Source organism: Xenopus laevis, chromosome 1L (genome assembly GCF_017654675.1).
Source record: "Xenopus laevis strain J_2021 chromosome 1L, Xenopus_laevis_v10.1, whole genome shotgun sequence".
Classification (NCBI taxonomy): Eukaryota; Metazoa; Chordata; class Amphibia; order Anura; family Pipidae; genus Xenopus; species Xenopus laevis.
In genome coordinates, this window is record NC_054371.1 from 20,228,812 (window position 1) to 20,254,967 (window position 26,156).

Genomic DNA, 26,156 nt, shown 5'->3' on the forward strand with positions numbered 1-26,156 from the left:
CCCTTTAATATAACTTGCATTGTGTATAAAACATCTATATCTGCATATGCACATCGCACATTTATTAAAAAATATATATAGATGTTTGTTAAACATGGGTAAAAATAAAACAGTTTTCAAATGATTCATGTGCAAATGTAACTTCCTTCTTCCTTAATTTGTATTTTCACCCCGTTAAAGTGCTTGGAGGAATGTGCAGACATTTGCTGGAAATACGCCTTCACAGCTTTGCTACCAACTTAAAATGATTACAGTTTCTCCCCATCTGCGTTTTAATGGGCACATGAAAAAAAAAAAAAAAACCTCCGAATGCAAATATATAATTCTCATTATGTCATATTGCTTTCCTAAAATGAACAAAGTGCTAAGTGACTAATTGATACCCTTGTCTGTGTGCTTTGTGTGTCTGTGTAAATGGTTTTATCTGCAGAATCTGTCATTTATTCCCTTTCATGCAGCCCCTCATTACAGATCCAAGTGTGTTATGAATAATTCCTGTGGATTATTTCGTTTTGCTCCCAGCATTCTGTTCTGAGATGTTAAAAAAAAAAAAAAAGAACATTTCTCGGAGGCCCCAGAGGGCAGCTCAGACTCTGTTAGATAACACCGCAATTAGTGGAAATCAAAGTAAATATTGCCTGGAAAATCAAATGCTATTAAATATTGGCTAATTCTTTTATTGATGCTCCAGCATTACCCTCTGCTTCCTGCCTTAAAGGCACGGAGTCTCCTGGGCTGCCACCGTATGATTTTTATGGCTTAAATACACATTTAAGAACAATATACCGTAGTGCTTCTCAATGACTGATCAGTTGAGAGAGATATATATATATATATATATATATATATATATATATATATATATATATATATATATATATATATATATATATATATATATATATATTTTACAGCACTGCGAAATATGTTGGTGCTCTAAAAATACACGTTAATAATAGTAATAATATATATTTATTATTATTATTATTGTGTATTTTTAGAGTATATAATTCGGGATTCAGCCTTTTTCAGCAGGCTTTGGATTCTGCCGAATCCTTCTGCCCGGCCGAACCAAATCTGAATCCCACATGCAAATTAGGGATGGGAAATTGTGTGACTTTTTGTCACAAATCAAGGAAGTAAAACATGTTTTCCCCTTCCCACCCTAATTTGCATATGCAAATTAGGGTTTGGATTCGGTTTGGTATTCGGGCCAAATCTTTGGCTAAGGATTCAGGGGTTCAGCTGTATCCAAAATAGTGGATTCGGTGCATCCCTAAAAAAAAAACATAAAAAAAGCTGGTCAAGCACATTATTATTCGTCGTACAGTGAACATTCAGATATTGATTTATGTTTTAATGCAACAATCTAAAACTAACATCCAGATTTAAATTGTAGGATTAAAGTGGGAAAATCACAAATCTGACCATGTTCTGTCCATTCATTGACCGACACAAATCTTGTTGAAGTTATGTCCTGAAAATAGTACAGGTGTGGGACCTGTTATCCAGAATGCTCTGGATTTGGAGTTTTCTGGATAACTGATCTTCTAATAATTTAAATATCCAAATCTCCATTGTCTACTAGAAAATCCTCTAGATATTAAATAATTTGCTTCCAATAAGGATTAATTATATCTTAGTTGGGATCAATACAAGCTACTGTTTTATTATTACAGAGAAAAAGGAAATCATTTTTAAAATTTTAATTATTTGAATAAAATGGAGTCTATGGAAGACAGTCAACCCGTAATTCGTGGGTTTCTGGATAACAGGTTTCCGGATAATGGATCCCATACCTGTAGTGACGGTCATCCATGGATATTGCCAGATAGGCAACACATGCAAAGCTATTATCTTTATCCAACAGAAATGTTATAACCTGTCTGATCGACTTGACGTCTAATCGCAGTGGTAGGAAAATTACTAGGACTATTATTCGGAGCCCACGCACTGTCCGAAAAATGAATTTTGTTTTGGACGATTAGATTGGCACATGTGTATTTAGCTTAAAGGAGAAGGAAAGCCGTTAACCACTTGGGGGTGCCAAATGTTAGGCACCGCCAAGTGATTGTATTGACTTACCTGAAACCCCGGGCCGGTGCTCCTATCAGCAGAAAACTGCACCAGCCTGGTGTTATACCAATGAGCACCACGGAGCAATCCTCTTCCGGCTTTTTCTTTCTTCAAATTTCCCGGGGCAAATTCATGCGAAGTTGAACGAAATAGCGACTTTTTAGTTAAAGGAGAATTCAACACGTAATAAACCCCCCAGCCTACCTGCCCCCTCCCCGTGCAAATGCCCCTATTTTTTTACTCACCCCTCTGTGCAGATTCTGGCCTCACGGGCGCCATCTTCTTTCTTCTTTTTCGGAAGTTGTGTCACATGCGCAGTTTGAGTATTAATTTCCGATCCCAAACCACTGAGCATGCACTGAAAGTCACTAAAATTTCAGAAAATTTTCTGGAAATCTTCGTGACTTTCGGCACATGCGCAGTTGTTCAGGGCAGGAAATTTACTCCCAACTGCGCTTGCGCCGAAAATGCCGTCAATACACGAAGATTACTGAAGAAGAAGATGGCTGCCATGCATTTGCCTGGGAGGTCAGGTAGGCTGGGGGGGGGAAGAAGGAGGGGGGGGTCTACCGATTTTTAAACTATGGATTGAATTCTCTTTGAGGTTCGGTTTTTCGTTCTACTGCACTTGCGCAGCCGCGCAAGGGAAAGAGGAAGCCGGAAAAGAATCAATCCATTGTGCTCACTGGAATAACCCAGGGCCATTGCAGTTTTCTGCTGATAGGAGCACCGGCCCGGGGTTTCAGGTAAGTCAATACAATCACTTGGGGGTGCCTAACATTTGGCACCCCGAAGTGCACTGCGTCTTTCCTTCTCCTTTAAAAGGGTAAAACTTGCTATAGTTAAGACCTGCAACTGTTGGTACCAAACCCACTGCCTATGACTAAGAGGGTATAGGCAGGGCAGCCATCGGGGGGCAGGAGGGAGAGTTGTAGGGGGCCCCGAGGGTAAGGGGGGCCCGGCCATGCGGCACTTTCTTGATTAGCTGGGCCCCCCCGCTTTCTGATTGCTGCTGACTTGGGGAAGGCAGGGCGGGAGCACAAGGGGAGGTATGTTCTGTCCATTACTTCCCCTTATTGGTCACTGAGTTTAAGTCCTGGTTGAGCTGCTTAGGGATTGGATAGTTAAGGTTTGAACTTCTCTACCAGCTCATCCAATCGCCATGCAGCTTTACCAGGACTTGAAATTCTGTGACCAATAAGGGAAGAAAATGCTGTCACTGGAAGAAGATGCAGCCACCTGTGCTCCCCTCCTCCCTTCTGTAGTTGGCAGCTTACTGACAGCAGGTGGGCCACACTAATGAAGTAAGTGTAACATGGTAGGGCCCCCCTAAAGGTAACCCTTTGTGGTCCCTGTTGTGTGTTGGGGCCCTGGGCACCAAATTTTTTTTAAACTTCTGGGGGGGGGGGCAAGTTTTTTTACATGTATGTTTAAGGGGGGCCCTGACAACCAATTTTCTTACAAGTGGGGGGCCCTGGCCGACAGTTGTTTTTCACCATGTGGGGTTCTAGCCACCAATATTTTTTAATGGAGGGTCCTGACCACAAATGTTTTTTTTATTAACATGTGGGAACAATATCCACCAAAGGTTTTTTTTCTTTTTTTTTTCTTTTTTTAGTGTGTGGTGGGGGTGGACCTGTAGGTGGGGCTTGTGGTGGGTGCAGCCCTGGAAATTCTTTCGTATGGGGCCCTGCTATTTCTGATGGCGGCCCTGGGTATAGGTACATGAAACAAATCAGTTCTGAACTAAAGGAAGCTCTGATTTATTCTTTGTAGTTTCATTAAAACTTCTTTGGATTGATTTGGTGTACGGACTCATTTGAACAACCCCTTTAATTTTGTTTACCTGTTATTCGGCCAAATCTACAGTATTATACCTTCATCAAAACTAGGAAAACCAAATCTGGAGGAACGGCAGTAATGTTATCTCTACTTCTTAATAGGGATGGGCGAATTTTTTCGCCTTGTTTCGCTGCGAAAATGACGCCCATAGACTTGTATGGCGTCGCACGTCAAAAAAAAAAATGATGTGCGTCAAAAAAATTGACGCCCATAGACTTTAATGGGCGTCGGCGACATTTTGCTGGCGGCGAGTTTTTGTCGAAGCGAAAGTGGTCAAATTCGCCCAAGCCTACTTCTTAACATATCCATTAGCTTTATACAGTAGCTCAGTAACCATGAATCCTAGCAAACTCTACTTGGGGTGTGTTTGTTTGTACACACAGCAATTACATTCTGCCATTATATTGTCCGCGTATTGTTGGTAGACAGAAATCTGATTTTCTCTTGGCAAGGGGTTCTTGATGGTGACCCGTAAGCAATAAACTCCTTTGCTGCTATAAAACAAATTGAATCTATACCCGTTATGCTCCTTCCAGTATTTCAGGTTGCCAAAGCTACGGTGCGTTCAGTAGTGCAAATTATGATGAAAATCCTCAGGAAAAAAAAAAGATTTTCTCAATATTTGTGGATCAGAGGATTAGATGAAAAACTCTTGCAACAAAAGATATGGTTATATAATAAAGAAAAAGCCGTTTAATCACTGGAGACCAAGCTTTTATATTTTTCCTCTTGATCTAACATCATAGTGGAACTTCCTCCCAGCTGTAACCGTGAAGCAAGCAAGACTGTAGCAGATTGTCTTCTCTGTGACCAACAAATAAAATACTGAAAACGTAGGGAATAATGGATCCAAGTGTTAAAAAAAAAAAAATAGCATAAATGTTATTCATGGAGCACTTATTTTAAGGAGCAACTGGTCTAATGGGATGGGCAAGGTGTGGCATTCCCTTGCTCGTTCTTATCTCAACATTTATTTTATTTTTACATTTCACTTAGTTCTGGGCTAAGAGTCATTGTAATCGAATTACACACCGTTCTTAGTGTTACAGGATAGATTTTTCTAAAAGAATAAAACATGACCTAGAAAAACAATTGAAAAAAATAAATAAAAACGAAACCCAAGGCCATGATTGGCACCAGGAGAAAAGCGGATCGTAATAAATGGTGCCGCAGCAGCTCCTTTCAAATTGTGATAAGGGCAAAGTTGCAAAGCGGCCCCGTGAAAATTCTCGCTGACAGCCGTCATTAGGAAGCTACACAAATAATGGCTTGCGTTAATGTTCCTTCCTTCAAACGGAAAATCGCTGGAGATTTGAAAATAAACGACGTGATGGGGATGAAAAGGCAAAGGAAGAATTATTTAAAATAAATGTGTCAGGTCTGTGCAGAAATCTGTTTATTATTTCCATTCTCTTTAGCAAAGCTTCGGATTTCTTCAGCTGCCATAGGCCACGCATCATCTTCCCCACTGCATAACAGAAGACTAGGGGGCAGTCGAATAGTAAATTCAAATACAAATGTTCAAAATTTACACATTCAAATTTTAATCCCCCTATTGGAATGTAAATTTGAATGTGAGATTTATCACCGCTCGACCATTGTAACAGGCCTAATTCGAATATTTGCCTCCTAAAACCTGCTGAAATCATGTACAAGTCAATGGCATAGGTCCTTGTGTGATCATCACACCTTCCCTGAGGAAGCGGTCAAGGGAGACTGCGAAACGCTTTGGATATTGGAGCAGTTTGATTTTTTCATTGATCACGGATATTGGAGCAGTTTGATTTATTCATCGATCACAGACTCAACAGGAGAAACCTTCCTGGACCCAGAGAACTCTGGACTTTTATTTTGCTTTGGGTGCTACGTGCTTTATGATCTGGTGATCCTTGTGAGTAGAAAATAGTTTGTTTTATGGTGATTTTTAATATTTATTAAAGCAATATTATACTATATTTTGCTTATATCTTCATTATATTACTTGGTGGATGACTGGAGAAAACTTATAAGGTGAAGAACAAACATTACTACATGCATCAAAAATCCAAGAAATCTTGTGAGTATATACCCGAAAGGGGGAATCTTGAAGAATATCACACTGGTGGATCTTCTGCAATATAGCTCTCCAGGCACCATTTTTAAACACTCTGTGGCTCTAGGGGCTTAATTGCTTATCTTAATTGAGACAATACTACTCTATGTGTGCGCTTCCTTTTGCATTCTATTTCAGATTTCCTGTGTCGTTTTAACCTGGTGTGAACGGTTATATTCAAGGAAGCAGCCCCCCCCCTTTTTTTTTTTGTCAATAGTGCAGTGGCGCGGTATTGGTATAAATTAATTATACCTCTTTCTATCTAAAAATTTTTTATAATGGCAGAGGTCCGTTGAGCCATTTGGAGAGGTTAATAGCCTTCCTTACATTCAAGTTTTTTTTTCCTGAGAAAAATTCAATTTGTATTAATACAATACTGATTGAATATGATTCGAATTTTCGGGCTTGAACCATTTGATTGAATATTAGCCATTATCCATTTTTCTTAACCTCCCAATCGAATTGCGAGTATATTCCAATTAAAAAAAAAAAATTCACATGAATTCAAAATTTGACCTTTGATAAACAGTCCTCTAGTAGTAAGGCTGCTTTAAAGAAAAACAACTTGGACTTGCTCACAAATAGATCTTGAGATATTTACATGCCTACTAGTACCGTATATACTCGAGTATAAGCCAAGTTTTTCAGCCCCCAAGATATGCTGAAAAACTCTACCTCGGCTTATACTCGGGTCAAGCGCAAAAACGGGCGTCCAAGAATAGTTGCCGGCATCCAAGAATGGTCTCCAAGAATATTCGCCGGCATCCAAAAACGAGACGCCGGCACCTCCAATGGGAGCAGAAACACTCAATTTTTTGATTGAAACTTACCAGAAGCTGCTGCATTTCTCACCCTAGGCTTATACTCGAGTCAATAAGCTTTCCCAGTTTTTGGAGGTAAAATTAGGTACCTCGGCTTATACTCGGGACGGCTTATACTCGAGTATATACTGTAATAACTTTTGGATTTGGCCAAAGACTGAATTGTGTTCAAAAGACTCTGCCGAATACCAAATGGAATGCTAGCCCTAATTTGTATATTTGAATTTGACAAAAATACTATTTTCTTTAATTCTGAACACAAAATTCTCCAATGTCCCTAGCTTTAAAGCCGCATTATTTTAAGGATTCAGTTAATTAATTTCAGCTGAAAATGTAGAATTTGGCCAAATCCTAATTCATGCAAAAATGTTTTTTTCTGCAGCAAGCAAGACATGCTAAGGGTCCTTTAATCGAGAGATTCTTTTTTTTAATATAATTTAATATAAGATTCATCACATTGAAATAAGAAGCTTTCTTGATATAATCAATTAATTCTATACCGTTTCTGAAAATCAAGTTTGACTTTACATCTTTTCTCTCTACATCGGTTTCTTTTCATTCTGTCTTCTTGAAGGAGTCGGGTGTCAGATTTTGATTAACCGTTAGACCAAATGATTCTTTTAGGGGGGGACTCCCTTTTCTGCAAGAGCTTATTTGCTTTCTATGCAAATTCCCATCTGGAAAGATCATCATCAACATGAGTGCATTCAGCCGACTGCCAATTTGACAGTACACCACGAATTCCTAAAAGTCACTGGTGCCCAACTGTACCATTGTCCTAGCACCAGGATAGCTTTCATCTGTAAGCAATTTTGAAGACCAAAAGAAGAGTACAGGCAATCACGTTGATGGCAGGTTAAATGTTTTTTAGTGGCCTAGCTCATTGCCTGCTATGGTAATTGACCTGAAGGAGATTTCACCCACCAACTCAGATTGTCAGCTTGGTTATTTGTTTCAGGAAACCAGTCTTGACCCATACAGCCATCTTTATCTAGTCCCGAGTCATATAAAGCTTAGTTTAATGTGGTTGAATGATAAAATGGCAGTTCTGACCCAGTACGTTTGATTCTTGTGTTTAGTTAGTTCTGCTGAGTATGTCCATGGTCTAAAGTTCTTTCCACTGAGAAGGCAATTCAACTCCTTACATATTTGCCTTTTCTATTAAGAGCTGATAATGCTGCTTTATACTCTGACTGTGCCTTTGTTCAGCCCAGAGCGATTCCAAATAACTGTCATATTCAGAATATTTCAATTGTATGTGTTTTTTTTCCCCTCCAGCCTTGCTCCTTCAGAAATGCATCCACTTTAAATGTGCTGGAACAAGTTCATTTTTATGTTAATAACAAACATTCGTGGGCCTGGATTATTGTGTTTTTCATGACACTGAATTATACAGTTCCCCACAGAGTTTTCTTCTTTCTTCCCTTTTCCCTCTAAGAATGAACTGTCACAGCGTGACATATTTATGCACTTCCAAATAATCTCTGCGGATGCCAATTCTAAATAAATCAGGTTCATCGCTCATTTGAAGACTCCCCGCTTTCCTTCGCCGCTGTTCTGAGAAGCGCGGCACCAGTTCGCGTGCGCCATTTACTTTGGTTGAAAGCGAAATACCTTCAGCCGTACATCGGCTCCTCTTCAACTCGCTGCTGTTTTGATGAATTTAAATGTAAACCCAAATGTTTTAACCTGTGGAAGTATCGATTTAATGCCTGGAGATTCCATCACCGTCCCACAAATGTACATGGCTCTATAAATGGTTCTGATGCTTTTGCTCAGGAGATCCAGACCATTTGGTTACTTGAAATCAGATAACCATGGTGGGCGTTGGAGAAAGTGAGGACCCAGGAAGTTTTTAGCTCTTTAAAAAACTTGTGGATAAGCTTCAACTTTATTTCCCTCTGTGTGCTGGGGTTTAAAAGCAAATACCCTCTTTACCCCCTTTAAAGGAGAAGGAAAGTTGCCAAAGCAGTACATTGCCAATAGTCAATAGCCACAATAGTGTAAGCTATAAGACTATATTTATTCTGCAGAATGCTTTACCATACCGCTTAAGACGTTCTCTCTGTTTGTTTAGGAGAGCAGCTGCCATATTAGCTTTACTTCCTGCCTGAGTCTCTCCCTGCTCATTCTCTAGATCTGTGTCAGCACAATACTCCCCCGGTATGCAGGTGCATGTTCTGTTGTGTATTTGATACCAGCATGTATTTGTGAAGCGGTTGATGGCGGAGCTCTCCCTGGTTCTCCGAGTCTCCTGACCGGTCGCAGCTATCGCGAGATTTCGGCTACTTCACCGGAACAATCCATCAAATACAAAATTGAGTACTCTCTGTCAGCTCTGACCGATCCAAACAGGAGGCGTTGATATTAATAGCAATTCGGCTTTATTAAATCACACAGTGTGAGAATAAAACAGTGGTGGCGCAAACTCCAAAACCTACACGTTTCGTGCCCCTAGATTCGGCACTTAACCCTGAGGAAGAGCCGAATCTAAGGGCACAAAACGCGTAGGTTTTGGAGTTTGCGCACCAACTGTTTTATTCTTACACTGTGTGATCTAATAAAGCCGAATTGCTATTAATATCAACACCTCCTGTTTGGATCGGTCAGCGCTGACAGTGAGTTCTTAATTTTGTATTTCTATGTTTTTGTTGCGGCCACCAGTCACTGCAGAATATCCAATAATATAGTGAACGGCACCTTTTGTTAGAGTTAAAAAGCCTTTATTTAGATATGGCTCCGACCAAACACAGCAACGTTTCAAGCCGTTCCCCAGCTTTTTTTCAAGCTAACACATATGGTCACTTGGACTTCCTTTTAAACACATTTAAACAGTGCCATCTGTCGAACATATAGATACAAGGTCTCAAAGTAGCAATAATCATTTATAAATATAACAACCTTGTATCCGTTTTAGTAAATGCATCCACTTGAAAAGGAAACCAACTTTTCTTCAATGTGCGCTTGTCACATTAATCTGTAAAAACACAATGATTAAAATTAGAATAAGATCCAGATCAATTTAAAAAATAGAATGCATATCAAACTCTCTAGTCAGGCCATTAGGGGCTAGGGTTTCCAGGCGGCAGATCCAAAAGGCTTCCTTTTTAGGAGCCTCTTCACTCTGTCCCCTGCTCACTTATAGCTCTGGGCTCAGATTACAGGAGGGAGGGAGAAAAGAGCAAACTGAGCATGCTCAAGCCCTAGCCCTGGAGGTATATGCTGAAATCAGGAAGTCTGATACAGAAGCCCTTGTGTACACAACCGAAGGAAAGAAATGGAGTTCCATAAAATGTTTCTAAGCAAGGCTGTACAATTCATTATTGCTGCATTTCTAAAAAATGCCAAATATTATATAGTGAACTTATTGCACGTCAATAGCAGCAATGATCCAAGACTTCAAACTTGTCACAGGGGGTCACCATCTTGGAAAGTGTCTGTGACACTCACATGCTCAGTGGGCTCTGATTGGCTGTTGAGAAGCTAAGCTTAGGGCTCGTCACTAATTATCCAGCAGAAAATGAGCTTCGCTGGCTGTAATATAAGCTGATGCTACAGGGCTGATTATTAAATTCTGATGCTAATTGCACTGGTTTCTGTGCTGCCATGTAGTAATTATCTGTATTAATTACTAATCAGCCTTAGGCTAAGGCCACACTAGGCGATAGCGCCGCGATTTGACTCGCGGCGACTTTTCGCCGCGACTTTTAAGCCGCAATCGCTGGGGGAAACTTTTGCGCTGGCGTCTATGGGGAATCGCGAAAAATCGCCAGCGTAAAAACACACGCGGCGATCTTTTCTCTACTGTCGCTCGAAATTGCCTCGCTAGGCGATTTCGAGCGACAATAGAAAAAAGATCGCCGCGTGTGTTTTTACGCTGGCGATTTTCCGCGATTCCCCATAGACGCCAGCGCAAAAGTTTCCCCAGCGATTGCGGCTTAAAAGTCGCGGCGAAAAGTCGCCGCGAGTCAAATCGCGGCGCTATCGCCTAGTGTGGCCTTAGCCTTATATTGTGACATTTCTATTCTATGTGTACTGTATATTGTGAGTGGGTCCCTAAGCTCAGTAAGTGACAGCAGCACAGAGTATGTGCAGTGAATCAGCAGAAAAGAAGATGGGGAGCTACTGGGGCATCTTTGGAGACACAGATCTTTACTGCTAAAGGACTGTGGTTGCCTTGGGCTGGTACAGAAGCACAAAACATAATTTACAACATTTCTAGCTACTTCTTTAGTTAGGTTTAGTTCTCCTTTAAAAACCCAAAAACAATGCTGATGGTCCTTGTTCCCAAACACTCAGGATTAGATGAGTCAGTGATGCTCTGTAGCTATACGCTGTCTTGCACAAACTCCATTATCTTCTTGCTGCTTCGGAGGCTTTCTTGTGGTTAGCACATTTCTGTATTTGTGGAATTTATGATGCTAGCCAAATCTGGGCGAGTGTTCGGATTATTTCCTGTATGGAGCTATTTTAGATATTTTGGCACATCAGCTAGAAATACTGGAGCAGCTGTTCTTTAGTCATTTGCTGGCTCCGATTGTTTTCCCTTCACTTTATTCGCTGGTGCGGAATGCAGAAATAAGAGGGGTGCAGTAATGGTTTAGGAGAGAAAATAAAAAAGCCATGGTCACTCGCCTGGTCTTGATTTGTAAAAAGCCCTTTTGTTTGAGCGCCACCCACCAGTAACTCGGCAAGTGGTATTTGTTTAGTATTATAGCTTCAGAGCTACGATTCCTGCTCCGTGACATGGAGATTTGTTAAAGGAAAACTATACCAACGAACAATGTAGGTCTCTATAAAAAATATATTGCATAAAACCCTGCTTCGTGTAAATAAACCATTTTCATAATAATATACTTTTTTAGTAGTATGTGCCATTGGGTAATCATAAATATTTTAAAAAATAAGGGCCACCTCCTGGGATTGTAGGATTCACGGTGCACACAAACAAACCATACATGTAAGGTCACATGAGCCAATTAACAGACAGAGTTGTGTCTTTTGCTTCCTCACTTCTTCCTGTTACAGTTAGAGTTGAAGTATTTCTGGTCAGGTGATCTCTGAGGCAGCAAAGAGACAAAATGGTGGCTCAAGGCAAGAGATGTAAAAGTGCAGTATTTACTTAAATATATATTCCAGTTTTGATTCTTTAATATGTCACTTAATTTGATATAAACTGTTGCTTAAAAATTCATTTTGGCGGTATGGTTTTTTATTAATATGGAATGGAACATGAATGGACTATACCAGATGTCGCCCGAAATTCTCCAGCTGTTGTCTATCTTTTGCTCTCTGCTTTCCTACCTGAAAGATTCTGGGTAGTGTGTCTTCTGCTGGAGGAGGGTTATAGGTCAACTAATCTCATGCACATATTTATATTTAATAGATTTAGCTCACAGAGCCTAATTTGCTTGTGTATTTCTGCTTAATAAGCCTCACCCTTAAAGGAGAACTAAAGCCTAACTAAAGAAGTAGCTAGAAATGTTGTACATTATGTTTTGTGCTTCTGTACCAGCCCAAGGCAACCACAGCCCTTTAGCAGTAAAGATCTGTGTCTCCAAAGATGCCCCAGTAGCTCCCCATCTTCTTTTCTGCTGATTCACTGCACATGCTCTGTGCTGCTGTCACTTACTGAGCTTAGGGACCCACTCACAATATACAGTACACATAAAATAGAAATGTTACAATATAAGGCTGATTAGTAATTAATACAGATAATTACTACATGGCAGCACAGAAACCAGTGCAATTAGCATCAGAATTTAATGATCAGCAAACCTGTAGCATCAGCTTATATTACAGGGGAACCTCATTTTCTGCTGGATAATTAGTGACGAGCCCTAAGCTTAGCTTCTCAACAGCCAATCAGAGCCCACTGAGCATGTGAGTGTCACAGACACTTTCCAAGATGGTGACCCCCTGTGACAAGTTTGAAGTCCTGGATCATTGCTGCTATTGACAAGCTCAAACTTTAGCCTCGTGCAATAAGTTCATTATATTTAGCCATATTCATTTTTAGGGTTTAGTCCTCATTTTAAAGGACATTATTTTGTCAGGTTTGAATTCCAAAGACAATTATTTGTGTGACTTGTCTTCCTGAATAAAATCAATATACTCCTGTGTCTGACCAAGACTACATTTAATGATTACTAATTAATATGACCAATGAAGATTTCTTGCATTTTCTTTTTGTATTAAAACCTCCCATTAGACGACATTATTTCATGGGGCAGAGAAAACCATTGATACGTTTCTCTGAATTTGTCTTAATTCTTTAATATTCTCAAATATGTTAGGAACATCTCCATAACTCCCCAATGTGTGCGTTGCAGTATGAAAACCTACAGCCCACTCAGATTGCCCTTTTCCCTTCCTTTTTTGTTTTTAATTTACAAAAGAAAAACCTGTTATTGAACAGTTGGAACGAATGTCTTTTTTACGGGGACCATTAATAACATTAATCTCCATCGCTTTATTCACTGTTTATGGTTTCCTTCGCCATGACATTCTGAAACAAAATCCATTATCCTGAGCGTATTAAGGAAATAAATGAAGTTTTTATAATGTTAATTCTGGCCGGGATTTTGTAATACGGAATATATCTTTACACCAATTAATTGTAATCGTAATGGGCACATAAAGGCTGTTGTTAAATCCCTATTGCCGAGGGAGTTGTTTTAAACTCTAAAGATCAGCGCTGGTTGTAGAGCCTTTCGCCTTTCCTAGCAGTTTCTGGGAAATTAGGGGGTTGGATTATTTTTGTTATAGGCTATGAAGGGGTGGTATTTTGCGTGGTTTTTTTTTTACGATGTTTCTATCCCTTGCCTTCCTTAAAGGAGAACTAAACCCTAAGTATGAATATGGCTAAAACTGCCATGTTTTATATAGTGAACTTATTGCACGAGGCTAAAGTTTCAGCTTGTCAATAGCAGCAATGATCCAGGACTTCAAACTTGTCACAGGGGGTCACCATCTTGGAAAGTGTCTGTGACACTCACATGCTCAGTGGGCTCTGATTGGCTGTTGAGAAGCTAAGCTTAGGGCTCGTCACTAATTATCCAGCAGAAAATGAGCTTCCCCTGTAATATAAGCTGATGCTACAGGTTTGCTGATTATTAAATTCTGATGCTAATTGCACTGGTTTCTGTGCTGCCATGTAGTAATTATGTGTATTAATTACTAATCAGCCTTATATTGTGACATTTCTATTCTATGTGTACTGTATATTGTGAGTGGGTCCCTAAGCTCAGTAAGTGACAGCAGCACAGAGCATGTGCAGCGAATCAGCAGAAAAGAAGATGGGGAGCTACTGGGGCATCTTTGGAGACAGATCTTTACTGCTAAAGGGCTTTGGTTGCCTTGGGCTGGTACAGAAGCACAAAACATCATGTACAACATTTCTAGCTACTTCTGTATTATTTCTTCTTTAAAAACCTGTACCATTCTTACTACTTTTCATATATTATACAGGCAGTTCATTTAAATGGAAAGTTATAGTCCTAGGCAACCACAGCCCTTTAGCAGTAAAAATCAGTGTCTCCAAAGATGCCCCAGTAGCTCCCCATCTTCTTTTCTGCTGATTCACTGCACATGCTCTGTGCTGCTGTCACTTACCAGAGCTGAGGGGGGACAAATCACACTGCATAATTTAAAAATCAACCCTGTATCATCAGCTTTGTGATAGACGCATCTCATTTGGTGCAGGATTTTTAGCAACTCCTAAGCTCATCTTCTCAACAGCTTTCCAAAACTTACTGAGCATGTGCAGTGTCACAAGATAGCCTGCCAAGATTCAATATGGGGAGCTCCTGTGAACAGCTGTGTAGGCCGAGATCTCTACTGTTATAGGGCTGCCGAACCTTTGCGCTGGTTCACTAAATTCAGTATATAAAATACAAAGCTTCTAGCCGTATTCATTTTTTTTAAACATTTTACTCCCCCTTTAACTTCAATTGTAATGGAGTATTTTCAGTTTGTCATTTTTATATCTACTTGATTTTCATCTCCTTTCCGAAAATATATTTTTAGGCATCTCAAGTATTCATTTGAACTAGGCATTTGGAAGTATATATTTAAAACATATCTGTTTCTCTTTCCTTAGGACTTAGTGAATATTGAAATGTTTCTGACTGCCAAGGAAGTGGAAGAGTCTCTGGAAAGGCAAGAAACCATGACTTGCCTGGCCTGGTGCCACGATAACAAATCAAGGCTTAGGAAAATGAAGGTATGTAATGTAGACTGATCCGAATGCTGCATCTTCAACTATGAAACCTTTCGCAGCACATTATTTCGGTTATTGAACTTAATTGACTCAACTATAGGGAACTTAATTGACTCAACTTAATTGACTCAACCAGTGGCTCGTGAGTAACATGTTGCTCTCCGACCTCTTGGATGTTGCTCTCAACGGCCTCAAAGAAGGATCTTATTTTTGGTTGTATAAAAACCAGGTGTTCTGCCATCAGAGTCTCCTGTAGAATGCTAGTCCACATAGGAGCTACTAAATAGCCAATCACAGCACTTATTTTACACCACCCAGGAACTTTTTTCCTGCTCAGTTTGCTCCTGACTCCTTTTACATGTGAATGTGGCTCATGGGTAGAAAAGGTTGGGGACCCCTGCTATAGAGGGTGGTAAAAAGATCAGTCTCGTAAATAGTTTTCTATATAGATAATTAATTTATATATCCAACAAGCTACCCATTGCTTTCTGCCACCCTATTGCTACCTGCCCATTTAGCTACCTTCAATAAAGATACTGACAGATATGTGTTGTATATCAGGCTAAGATGTGTTTTCCTTTTCATGATAATCCTGGAAACTCATTCTTGGTATTTAAAGTGGTAGATCCCAAACTATAGGGCTCCCCTCCACCTCCAAGGTGTCCCAGACCATTGAATAGGGGCCCGGCCTGAAGGCTAGTTTTGGTAAGATTGTGGGGAATGCCTGTTCCGTCTTCTGGAAGCCCAACTTTGAGGTCCGTTAGAAGTAAACATTGATTTACCTCCTCCGATGAAGCATCCAATGACATGAATTGTGTTAGGAGGGAGGAGCTCAGGGACCATAAAGCTTTGTGGTACCTCTTCCCATTTGGTATTGTTGACTTTTTATGTTTGTTTGCTTAATTTTCTCTGAATTTGATTGTTTTGTGCAATCAAATAAACAAATATTATTATGGAAGCATCGATTTACTGGCCTAATTCCCTATTCGATGGCTGATACAGCAATGCGTTAAAGGAGAATTCAACCTGTAACGTAAAAAAGCCCTACCCCCTACCCTGCGTAGACCACCCTCCCTCCTCCCCTTTTTACTTACCCCTCGGTGCAGATTCTGTCCTTGGGAGTTCATGGCCGCCATCTTCTTTTCTTCATATACTTTGGAAGTAGACCGTCGGTTTTGGCGCATGCGTAGTTGGAGTAACTTTCCCGAACAACTGCGCATTTGTTTGTGAAATTTTTTGTGACTTTCGGAAATTTTTGTGACTTTCGCCGCATGCGCATTTGTTCGGGACCGGAATATTACTCCAACTGCGCATGAGCCGAAAACGATGGTCTACTTCTGAAGTTTAACGAAGAAAAGAAAATGGCGGCCATGAACTCCCGAGGACAGAATCTGCACCAGGGGTAAGTAAAGAGTTAGGAGCATTTGTCCCGGGTACCAGGTAGGCTGGGGGGGGGGAGGTGGAGTCTACGTAGGGTAGGGGGGTAGGGTTTTTTTATGTTACGGGTTGAATTCTCCTTTAAGATACATTATCTTCGTTGCCATTGGTTTCTCCCCAAGCATGAATTAGCTCATTGTTAGTGAATAAGCCCCAGTGTAAAGCAGTTATACTACAGAGGTTGCCAACATCTATTGCTTGCAGCAGCAAAGCTTTATAGACTCTTGTAGAGTGATCACCTAGCACTTTTCACTTACTTAATGCCGGTAAACATCAAGTATAAGGGATTGTTTTATTACAGAGAAAGGTTGTCAGTTTAAATAGGAATCTCTGCATCATTCCTGAACTTTCTGGATAATGGGGTTCCTTCCCTGTATATCTGTATACGTCATCTTGTCAGATAGCGGGCTCCTACTGTATTCCAGTACCTTTCTAGGTAAGCTTATTGGAGTGTGAGCATCTAATCATTTAGGACAATTTATGCAGAGCATTAAAAGGACCATTAGGAATGCAAAGCATTAGACTAATTATAATTCAAATATTAGCAGAGCCAGCTGCCAAACCCAGTAGGAGCAACAACAAAAAATGTTGTTCTGAACTTGGGTGGAACCTGTTAGCGAAGAACATACAGTAGAGAAACCTTTGCAGTGAGTAATGATTCTTCATGATCACAATTACATACCCCTAAAACTCACTTAAAGGAGAAGGAAAGGCTAAAACTAAGTAAGCTTTATCAGAAAGGTCTATATAAATACACTAGTAAACTCTCAAAGTAATGCTGCTCTGAGTCCTCTGTCAAAAGAAACACAACATTTCTTTCCTTCTATTGTGTACTCATGGGCTTCTGTATCAGACTTCCTGTTTTCAGCTTAAACATCCAGGGCTGGGGCTTGAGCATGCTCAGTTTGCTCCTCTCCTCCCTCCCCTTTCCCTTCTACCCTCCCTCCTGTAATCTGAGCCCAGAGCTATGAGTGAGCAGGGAGAGACCCAGGCAGGAAGTGATGTCACGCCAAGCTAATATGGCAGCTGCTATCCTAAACAAACAGAGAGCTTCTAGAGCTGTTTACTCAGGTATGGTAAATCATTCTACAGAATAAATATAGTGTTATAGCTTGCACTATTGTGGTTAATCTATTGGCAATATACTTCTTCGGTAGCTTTGCTTCTCCTTTAAATGAAAAATAATAAAGGTGACCTAATGGCAGCACTTCTCTAGACTCATTCCATTGGCTTTCTATCTTAACCAAAGGCAAAACTGTAGCAACCGCCTTACGCTGGATTTGTGGGTCCCTCATCACGCTCAATGTGTTGGGTTTATGATCTGGAAATGGATTAATCTCGCCCTGTGCAAAATTCCTTTAAAGACAAATTAAACTTTTTATAGTTCATTAGCCCAAATCAGCACCCGATTACAGCAGTGTACAAAGTTATTAAATGTCTGTGTTGATACATGATGATGTTCACCAGGACAATTTGGCTTTAAAGCCAATTTCTCTTTTGAGACCTTTTATTAAAAAAAGAAATGCATTCTTCTACTGTTATTTCTTTTGTACCGTCAGGCAGAACTAAGTCTAATTATTTTAGCGTGCAAGTTGGAAGTAATTGTCCCACTGTAGTAATGAGTTGGCAGCACTTTCATCTTCACCTCTCTCACAACAAATGTATTTATTGTAGCAGGTGAAATGCACTTACATTGTAAGTCCTGGGTTTAAAACATTCTGCCTCTTATAAAGATAGAAAAGATAGAAAGATCTCTTTGGCTGATGAAGCAGTAGAAAGGAGAGAGAGAAACAGTGCAAAGACCAACTTGGCACTGATGTAAAGTAGGGATGCACCAAATCCAGGATTCAGCAAGGATTCAGCCTTTTTCAGGAGGATACGGCGGAATCCTTGTACCTGGCCGAACCGAATTAGAATCCTAATTTGCATATGTCAATTAGGGGCGGGTAGGGAAATCACTTGACTTTTCGTCACAAAAGAAGAATTTTTTCCACTTTTTCCTTTCCTGCCCGGTTCGGTATTCGGCCGAATCTTTCACCACGGGTTCTGCTAATCGGCTGAATCCCAAATAGTGGATTCGGTGCATCCCTAATGTAAAGGTGGCCATATACTATAGGATTACACCAAAATGGGTGATATCTGCATTTAAAGGATCAGTAACATAAACATTTTTTAAAAAAAATTTGTTTGTACTTAAAGGGCTTGTAAAGGCAAAAAAAATAAAATCCCATTTTTACTTTCTTTAATGAAAAAGAAACCTATGTCCAATATACTTTAATTAAAAAATGTGTACTGTTTTTATAAGAAACCTGACTGTATGCAGTGAAATTTTCCCTTCATTTACTGCTGTGGATAGGAATTGTCAGATAATCCCTAACTGCTGAGCAGGGAAACAATCATACTTATGAACAGCAGGGGGAGCCCCCGCCATGCAGAACATGACGATCCCTAAGCAGCCCAGACGACACTGAGCATGTGCACAGTCTAAGTCTTGCAAAGATGTTTAACAAAGTTACAAGATGGTGACCCCCTGTAGCCAACTTTGAAAGCATAAATTATTTGTTTGATTAGGCCTGTGGTGCAGTTAGTTAATATTTATATTTAGTATACAAAATACAGCATTTCTAGCCTTATTCTATTTTAGACTTTACATGCCCTTAAACGAAAAAAAAAAAAACAGCAAGACACTTATAATTTTAAATTCCCAAAGAATAACTAACCGATTCTCTGTTTGCGCTCCTCTTCAGAAATGGCAACAGGGCGACAATCCATTGTGCGGTGCTTATTTTCTCTTCCCTGGCTATCCTCCTATAGAAGGCAGGAAGGAGAAATTGAGCGCCGCACAATGGATTGTCGCCCTGTCGCCATTTCTGAAGAGGAGCACAAGCAGAGAATCGGTAAGTTATTTCTTAATAAAGACTTTGCAAATTTAAAGTTAAAAGTGTCTTGGTGTTTTTTGTTTAAGTACAAAAATTTTTTTTAAAAATGTTGTTTGTTACTGGTCCTTTAATACGATTGTTGGCCCTGGGGCAAACGTTCTGATTACATCAGCAGGTATATGAGCAGGTATCTGCGGACAGACCCCACTAGCCTATGCAGTACCTGATACGACGGGAAAATCAGAGCTTGCCCCATCAACATCTTGCAAATTTTTGTCCAAATATCAGTCTGGTGGGCCTGGCTGAAGTTCCTATACACGGGCTGATGAACTGCGGAATCGGTCTAAAGGGTCTGAATCAACAGGTTAAATCTGCCTGCATATCACGACCTATAGACAAAGAAAAGTTGATGGCAAAGGATATCAAAGCTAGCCATGCATACAGAGATCCGCTGATTTGGTGAGGTTGCCAAACTAGCGGCAGTGTCGGACTGGCCCGGCGGGACACCGGGAAAATACCCGGTGGGCCCCGACCCTTAATGGGCCCCCGCCGGGCCAGACACCTCTCCAGATAGCTTTAAAAAAGTTTCCCTCCCGCAGCGCCGATCAGCGCAGCGCCTTCTGCGCATGTGCCAGGCGCCTTCACGCTAGCGTGCCAAGCGGCGCCTTTGTGTGCGCGCGCTCAGCGCGTTGCAGTAGGGGTTGGGGGGCGGGTCGGAAGGGGCCCTGGACAGTAGTCCCGGTGGGCCCCGGGCCCTCCAGTCCGACCCTGACTAGCGGAACTCTACCTGATATGCCCACCATGACGTGGGCGACATTGGGCTGATCCGATCGTGATCTGATGCAGTCCTTGATCTAATGGAATTTTTAAACCTGCCCAACCGACATCAGCTCGACTTTCGAGCAGATACCGATCTTGGAAGCCCGTTGGGATTCAGCCTTTTTCAGCAAGATTCGGATTCAGCCGAATCCGAATCTTAATTTACATATGTAAATTAGGGGTGGATAGGGAAATCGCCTGACTTTATCATCACAAAAGAAGAATGTTTTCCTCTTTTTCCTTTCCTGCCCCTAATTTGCATAGGAAAATCTGATTTGGTTCGGTATTCGACTGAATCTTTTACCAAGGATTCGGAGATTCGGCCGAATCCCAAATAGTGGATTCGGTGCATCCCTAATATAAACACTCAAATAGTACTAGAAATTCCTTTCAATCTATTTATTATTATCTCTGGAATACAATTCATAGAAATGTTAATGAAATAGTGGTATAATTTGATTTTGAAACCACTTGTCCATGTTACGGTTTCATATACAGGTATGGGATCCGTTATCCAGAAAGCTCCAAAAAGTCTCCCATAGAGTCCATTTTAGCAAAATAATCAAATTTTATCAAAATTATTTTCTTTTTCTCTGTAATAATAAAACAGTAGCTTGTACTTGATCCCAACTAAGATATAATTAAAGTCACATAAACTGGTATATTTACCCTTGTTGTATATTTCTGGTCTCCAAACCCTTGTTTCCATCCAAAACAACGTATTCAATCAGTCCAAGTAGATGGGTAAAGAAACCAATCAGCGCAGGTGTACTGCTACAAGGTGCTTTTATTGAATACACGACATGTTTCGAGCTTAAAAGCTCTAGCTTAATAAAGAGCTTTTAAGCTCGAAACATGTCGTGTATTCAATAAAAGCACCTTGCAGCAGTACACCTGCGCTGATTGGTTTCTTTACCCATCTACTTGGACTGATTAAGATATAATTAACCCTTATTGGAGGCAAGACCAACCCATTGGGTTTATTTAATGTTTACAAGGAAACTTCGGGCGACCTCGGAAAACGAAGCGCCGCGAGTGCCATGCCGCAGGCAAATTCTCATTCTAGCAGGGGGAAGCATTTTGGGGAGATCATTTGCCCCCCAAAGAAGAGCGAGCAGTCGCCAGGCAACTAAATCTCCCCTAATCGCCCAGTGTGACCTTACCCTTAAGGTATAAAGATCCAAATTACGGAAAGATCCATTATCTCGAAAACCCCAGGTGCCGAGCAGTCTGAATAACAGGTCCCATACCTGTACATGGAAGAGACTCCATGCTAGTGACCATTCTTGACTTTTGTTTCGCACAGAGCTGTCTGGAATTCAGTTTGAGGATCCAAGAGTTTATTGAACTGATTCGACTGAATAAGAGGCTGGATGCCGTTCGGTAAGGAAATTTGAGCTGAAATTAAACAGTGCTAACCTAATCAACATTTGAACACAATCCTCTAAATGTCGTTCTTTCATCCAGAAAACTGTTAAAGGCGACATATTGGATAAATGGAAAAAGCCTAATTCTGTAGGCAGTTCTGAATAATGTGTGGTGTTTGTCTGACATTGAGCTACAAAGTAAAGTTATCTTTAAAAATAGCCCCTTTATAAATAAATAATTTCTCCCTGTCGGTGTTGCAAATAAGGGGTGGGTGTGTCTTAATGGTCCCTGCCAGAAGCAGCCAATCACAGCCCAGCAGTCAGACAATAAATGCAGACTTCAGTTCCCTATCAAGTCAGCCTAGTTGATGATTGGTTCCTGTCCTACAGTACTGCCGGCTTCCAGAGAAATTCAGAGGACAGGAAGTGGAACAGATGGGCGGGACTAGTTGGGATTTTGCAGGAATTTTCAATAAAGTAACCGGAAACACTGCTTATGGATGCACATTCCTTCTATATCTAAATGAATAAAATGCACTGGCACATTCTTGTTTTTCTATAAAATGTCTCCTTTAATAATATTTAGTAAAGAAAAAAAAAAATTCTATTTCTTGTTTTTCGTGTCACTGTGTGTAGTTTACTACAGCTTGTACCTTTAGGGGGTTATTTATCAAGGTCCGAATATCTGAACCTCGAATAATTTGTAGTTTTCAGAGAAAAAAAAAACGACTTGTTAAACACATGATTTGTTAAAAACGCAGAACCCGACAACTCGGCATCTAAAAGCTCTCGTGGTCCTGTATAAGTCAATGGGGAAGGTTCCAGTGTCTGTGCTGATGTCTGTAACAATATCTGGTGAGTTTGTGGTTTCTGCGTAAAAATCTCAGAAAAAATCTTATATGCAAAACTCTGAACATTTTTTTTCGGAGAAAGCTCAGAAGTTTGCCCAACCCTATTTTTTTTCTGGCTTTTTTTCTTTATAAATAATCTCCATTCGGGCAATCGGGAGTTGCTCAGATTTCTAACTTAGAAATACTGAGATAAATTCAGACCTTGGTAAATAACCCTCTTACCCCCATATGTAATAAAAGGCACTAAGTTTGCCCAGGAGCATTAACCCATAGCAACCAATAAGATGTTTGCTTTTGAACAAGTGACGAGTAAATGCTTCCTACTGATTGGTTGCTATGAGTTACTGCTCCTGGGCAAACTTAGTGCCTTTTTTTACATAACCCTCTTACCCCCAAATGTAATAAAAGGCACTAAGTTTGCCTAGGAGCAATAACACATAGCAACCAATAATATGTTTGCTTTTAAACAGGTGACCAGTAAATCCTACCTGCTGATTGTTTGCTATGGGTTACTGCTCCTGGGCAAAGGGAAAGCATTATATTACATAACCCTCTAAGTGTCATTACCTGCAGGAACTAGACCTTTACTTGTATGGAACCAACTAGCAGAACACTGGTCATAACTAGACGTGGCTTAGAAATTGGCAGTGTCCCAGCATTCCCAATTCTGATTTGGCCCATCTGGTCTTCGTATAATTTAATTGAAACCATTAGAAACACATTTAATAAAATCCGGGTTTATTAAAAAATGCAACGTAGCATCAACAGTTAAGGGATGGTTCACATTTAACTTTTCAATTGGTCTTCATTATTTATTTTTTACAGTTATTTGTCTGACTCTTTCCAGCTTTCAAATGGTAGTCACTGACCCCATCTAAAAAACAAATGCTCTCTAAGGCTACAAATGTATTATTACTCCTCTTTCTATTCAGGCCTCTCCTGTTCATATTCCAGTCTCAAATCAATGCATGGTTGCTAGGGGAAGTTTGACTCTAGCAACCAGACTGCTGAAATTGCAAACTGGAGAGCTGCTGAATAAAAAAAAACACAAATAATAAAAATTAAAACCAATTGCAAATTGTCTAAGAATATCACTCTCTACACCATACTAAAAGTTCATTTAAAGGTGAGCCACCCCATCAGGATCACATAAAATTGGGTGAGAAATAAACTCGCCCTAAAATTGCATAATATTTTCTTTCAGTGGGGCTGCAAAATCTTCATTTGAAAAAAAAAAAATAAATAAAAAAACTCCAATGTCAAAATAAGCGTGAATTTTGAAAATAAAACTTGAAGGGGGGGATCTCCAAATTATTATCATAGCCTATGACTAAGGGCAAAGACACACGCTCAGATTCAGGGAGATTAGTCGCCCAGCAACAAATCTCCTCTTTTTCGGGCGCCTAATCTCCCCGAGCTGCCTTCCCCTGAAATGAAAATCGCTGGTGGGATGGCAATCGGGGCACTTCGTTTTCCAAAGTCGACCAAAGTTTCCTCGTGAGGCGACTTCCGAAAACGAAGAGCTCCAAGTGCCATCGCGCCGGCGATTTTCATTCTAGCCGGCTGGTGGCAGTTCAGCGAGATTAGTCACCCCGAAGAAGAGGAGATTTGTCGCCGGGCGTCTGATCTCCCGAATCTGAGCATGTCTCTGCCCTTATTTGTTTGCTTATTTGTTTGTTTGTAACACGAAATGGGTGTGGACACAATAAATTGTAACACTTTGATTCAACTGCCTGGTGGAAGATTGCCTTCATTTGAGTGCCTGCCTTTAAGAATTTTTGAATACACTTTCCACTGAGTGGGGAACCCAAACTGGACAAAAATCTGCTTGATTTTGACAACAAACACGCCAACATGTGCCTGTTTAAGGGCAGCTTTGCTTATGATTGCTTGTGTTATTTATAGGCATTGCTCTCTGTAATATATATAAGTAATGTGTGTGCAGAGCAAGCAGTTTGTCCAATATCTCTCTGAAAAAGAGCCGACATGTGATTGCCGGGGTTGCCTTGCTCTGTGAGTAAAACCTGGAACGGACACTTTGTAGTGGCACAGCTGGGGCCTAAATAAGCATAAAAGCATTGGCTACTGCCTGCTGACTAACCTCTAGAATGGCATCTGAGCTGTTAAGATACAATTGATGGTAGCCTTCAAGAAAAAAAAAATGCAAATTTATTAACAGCGGTCTACAAACTTATGATATGATGCGAGACCATTAAGCAGCGCTTCAGTAGATCAGCATAAAGTATATTTGGAAAACTGCGCAGCCCTGAGCTTTAACGATTACAACTATAAAATATGCAATTAAGTGAGCAAACATTGAAGCTGCCTGCACTGGCCGACTATTTCTCAGTCTCTGTTATACACAAGAGCCCCAATACTAACCGAGACCCGGATTCTAACAGGTATGGAAACCTTAAAGGGATACTGTCATGGGAGAAAAAATTTTTTTCAAAATGAATCAGTTAATAGTGCTGCTCCAGCAGAATTCTGCACTGAAATCCATTTCTCAAAAGAGCAAACAGATTTTTTTTATATTCAATTTTGAAATCTGACATGGGGCTAGACATTTTGTCAGTTTCCTAGCTGCCCCAAGTCATGTCACTTATGCTCTGATAAACTTCAATCACACTTTACTGCTGTACTGCAAGTTGGAGTGATATCACCCCCCTCCCATTTTCCCCCCAGCAGCCAAACAAAAGAACAATGGGAAGGTAACCAGATAACCGCTCCCTAACACAAGATAACAGCTGGATTCACCAGACTGTTCAATCACTGTGCTTCCGTCCAATGAAGCCAATATCAAATAGAACAAATAGTGATGAATTTCAGTCCAACGCAGTGGGTTGCTGCAAAATCAGTGCTTTATTCAACACAACATGTTTCGAGCTAGGCTCTTTGACAAAATGTCTCCTTTAAAGGGGTGGTTCACCTTTGAGTTAACTGTTAGTATGATGCAGACAGTGATATTCTGAGACAATTTGCAATTGGTTTTCATTTTTTATTATTTGTTGTTTTGGAGTTATTTAGCTTTTTATTCAGCCGCTCTCCAGTTTGTATTTCCAGCAATCCGGTTGCTTGGAACCAAATTACCATAGCAACCATGCGCTTATTTAAATAAGAGACTGGAATATGAATAATATATGAAAACTGAAAATAATAATGTGAAAAGTGTTCAGTGAATTTGCAATTGATCCTCAGCATTCAGCTCAGATTCAAAAGTGACAGTTATGACCCATGTGGCCCCTCCTCAAGTCACTGATTGGTTACTGCCTGGTAACCAATCAGTGGAAACCAAGACAGCTGCAAAACAGGAAGTAGTGTTCTGGCTATTATGTTACACATCCAGTTACTCCAGCCTTTATACTAGGGATGCACCGAATCCAGGATTTGGTTCGGGATTCCCCTTCCCACCTCTAATTTGTATATGCAAATTAGGATTCTGATTCGGTTCAGTATTCTTTTGCAAAGGATACGGGGGTTCAGCCGAATCCAAAATAGTGGGTTTGGTGCATCCCTACTTTATACATTACATTTTTGGCTAACTAACTATATCAGAATTTTTTTTTTATTTTGCACACCCTATTTATTTACCCAGTTTTTATTTATATACTGAGCAATTCCTTTAAAGGCACCACTTCATCAGTAACATGCCCGGCATAGATAAAACTCTTGCTGTGCCCAATAGCCAACCAGCGCCGTTCCTATTGATTTCATTATTTGCTTTTGAGTTTACCGCAAAGAGAGCGCCCAT

The 26,156-nt window shown here is 40.4% G+C and overlaps 1 protein-coding gene across 2 annotated transcripts in view; it reads left to right on the forward strand.

Moving 5' to 3' along the window:
* maea.L (macrophage erythroblast attacher L homeolog) overlaps window positions 1-26,156 on the forward strand; it is a 59,618-nt gene that overhangs the window by 25,082 nt on the left and 8,380 nt on the right. Inside the window, exons 4-5 of one of the 2 annotated variants that reach the window (XM_018226371.2) lie at window positions 14,933-15,055; window positions 21,494-21,570. In XM_018226371.2, coding sequence (XP_018081860.1) covers window positions 14,933-15,055; window positions 21,494-21,570 — 200 coding nt within the window. 2 annotated transcript variants of the gene reach the window in all.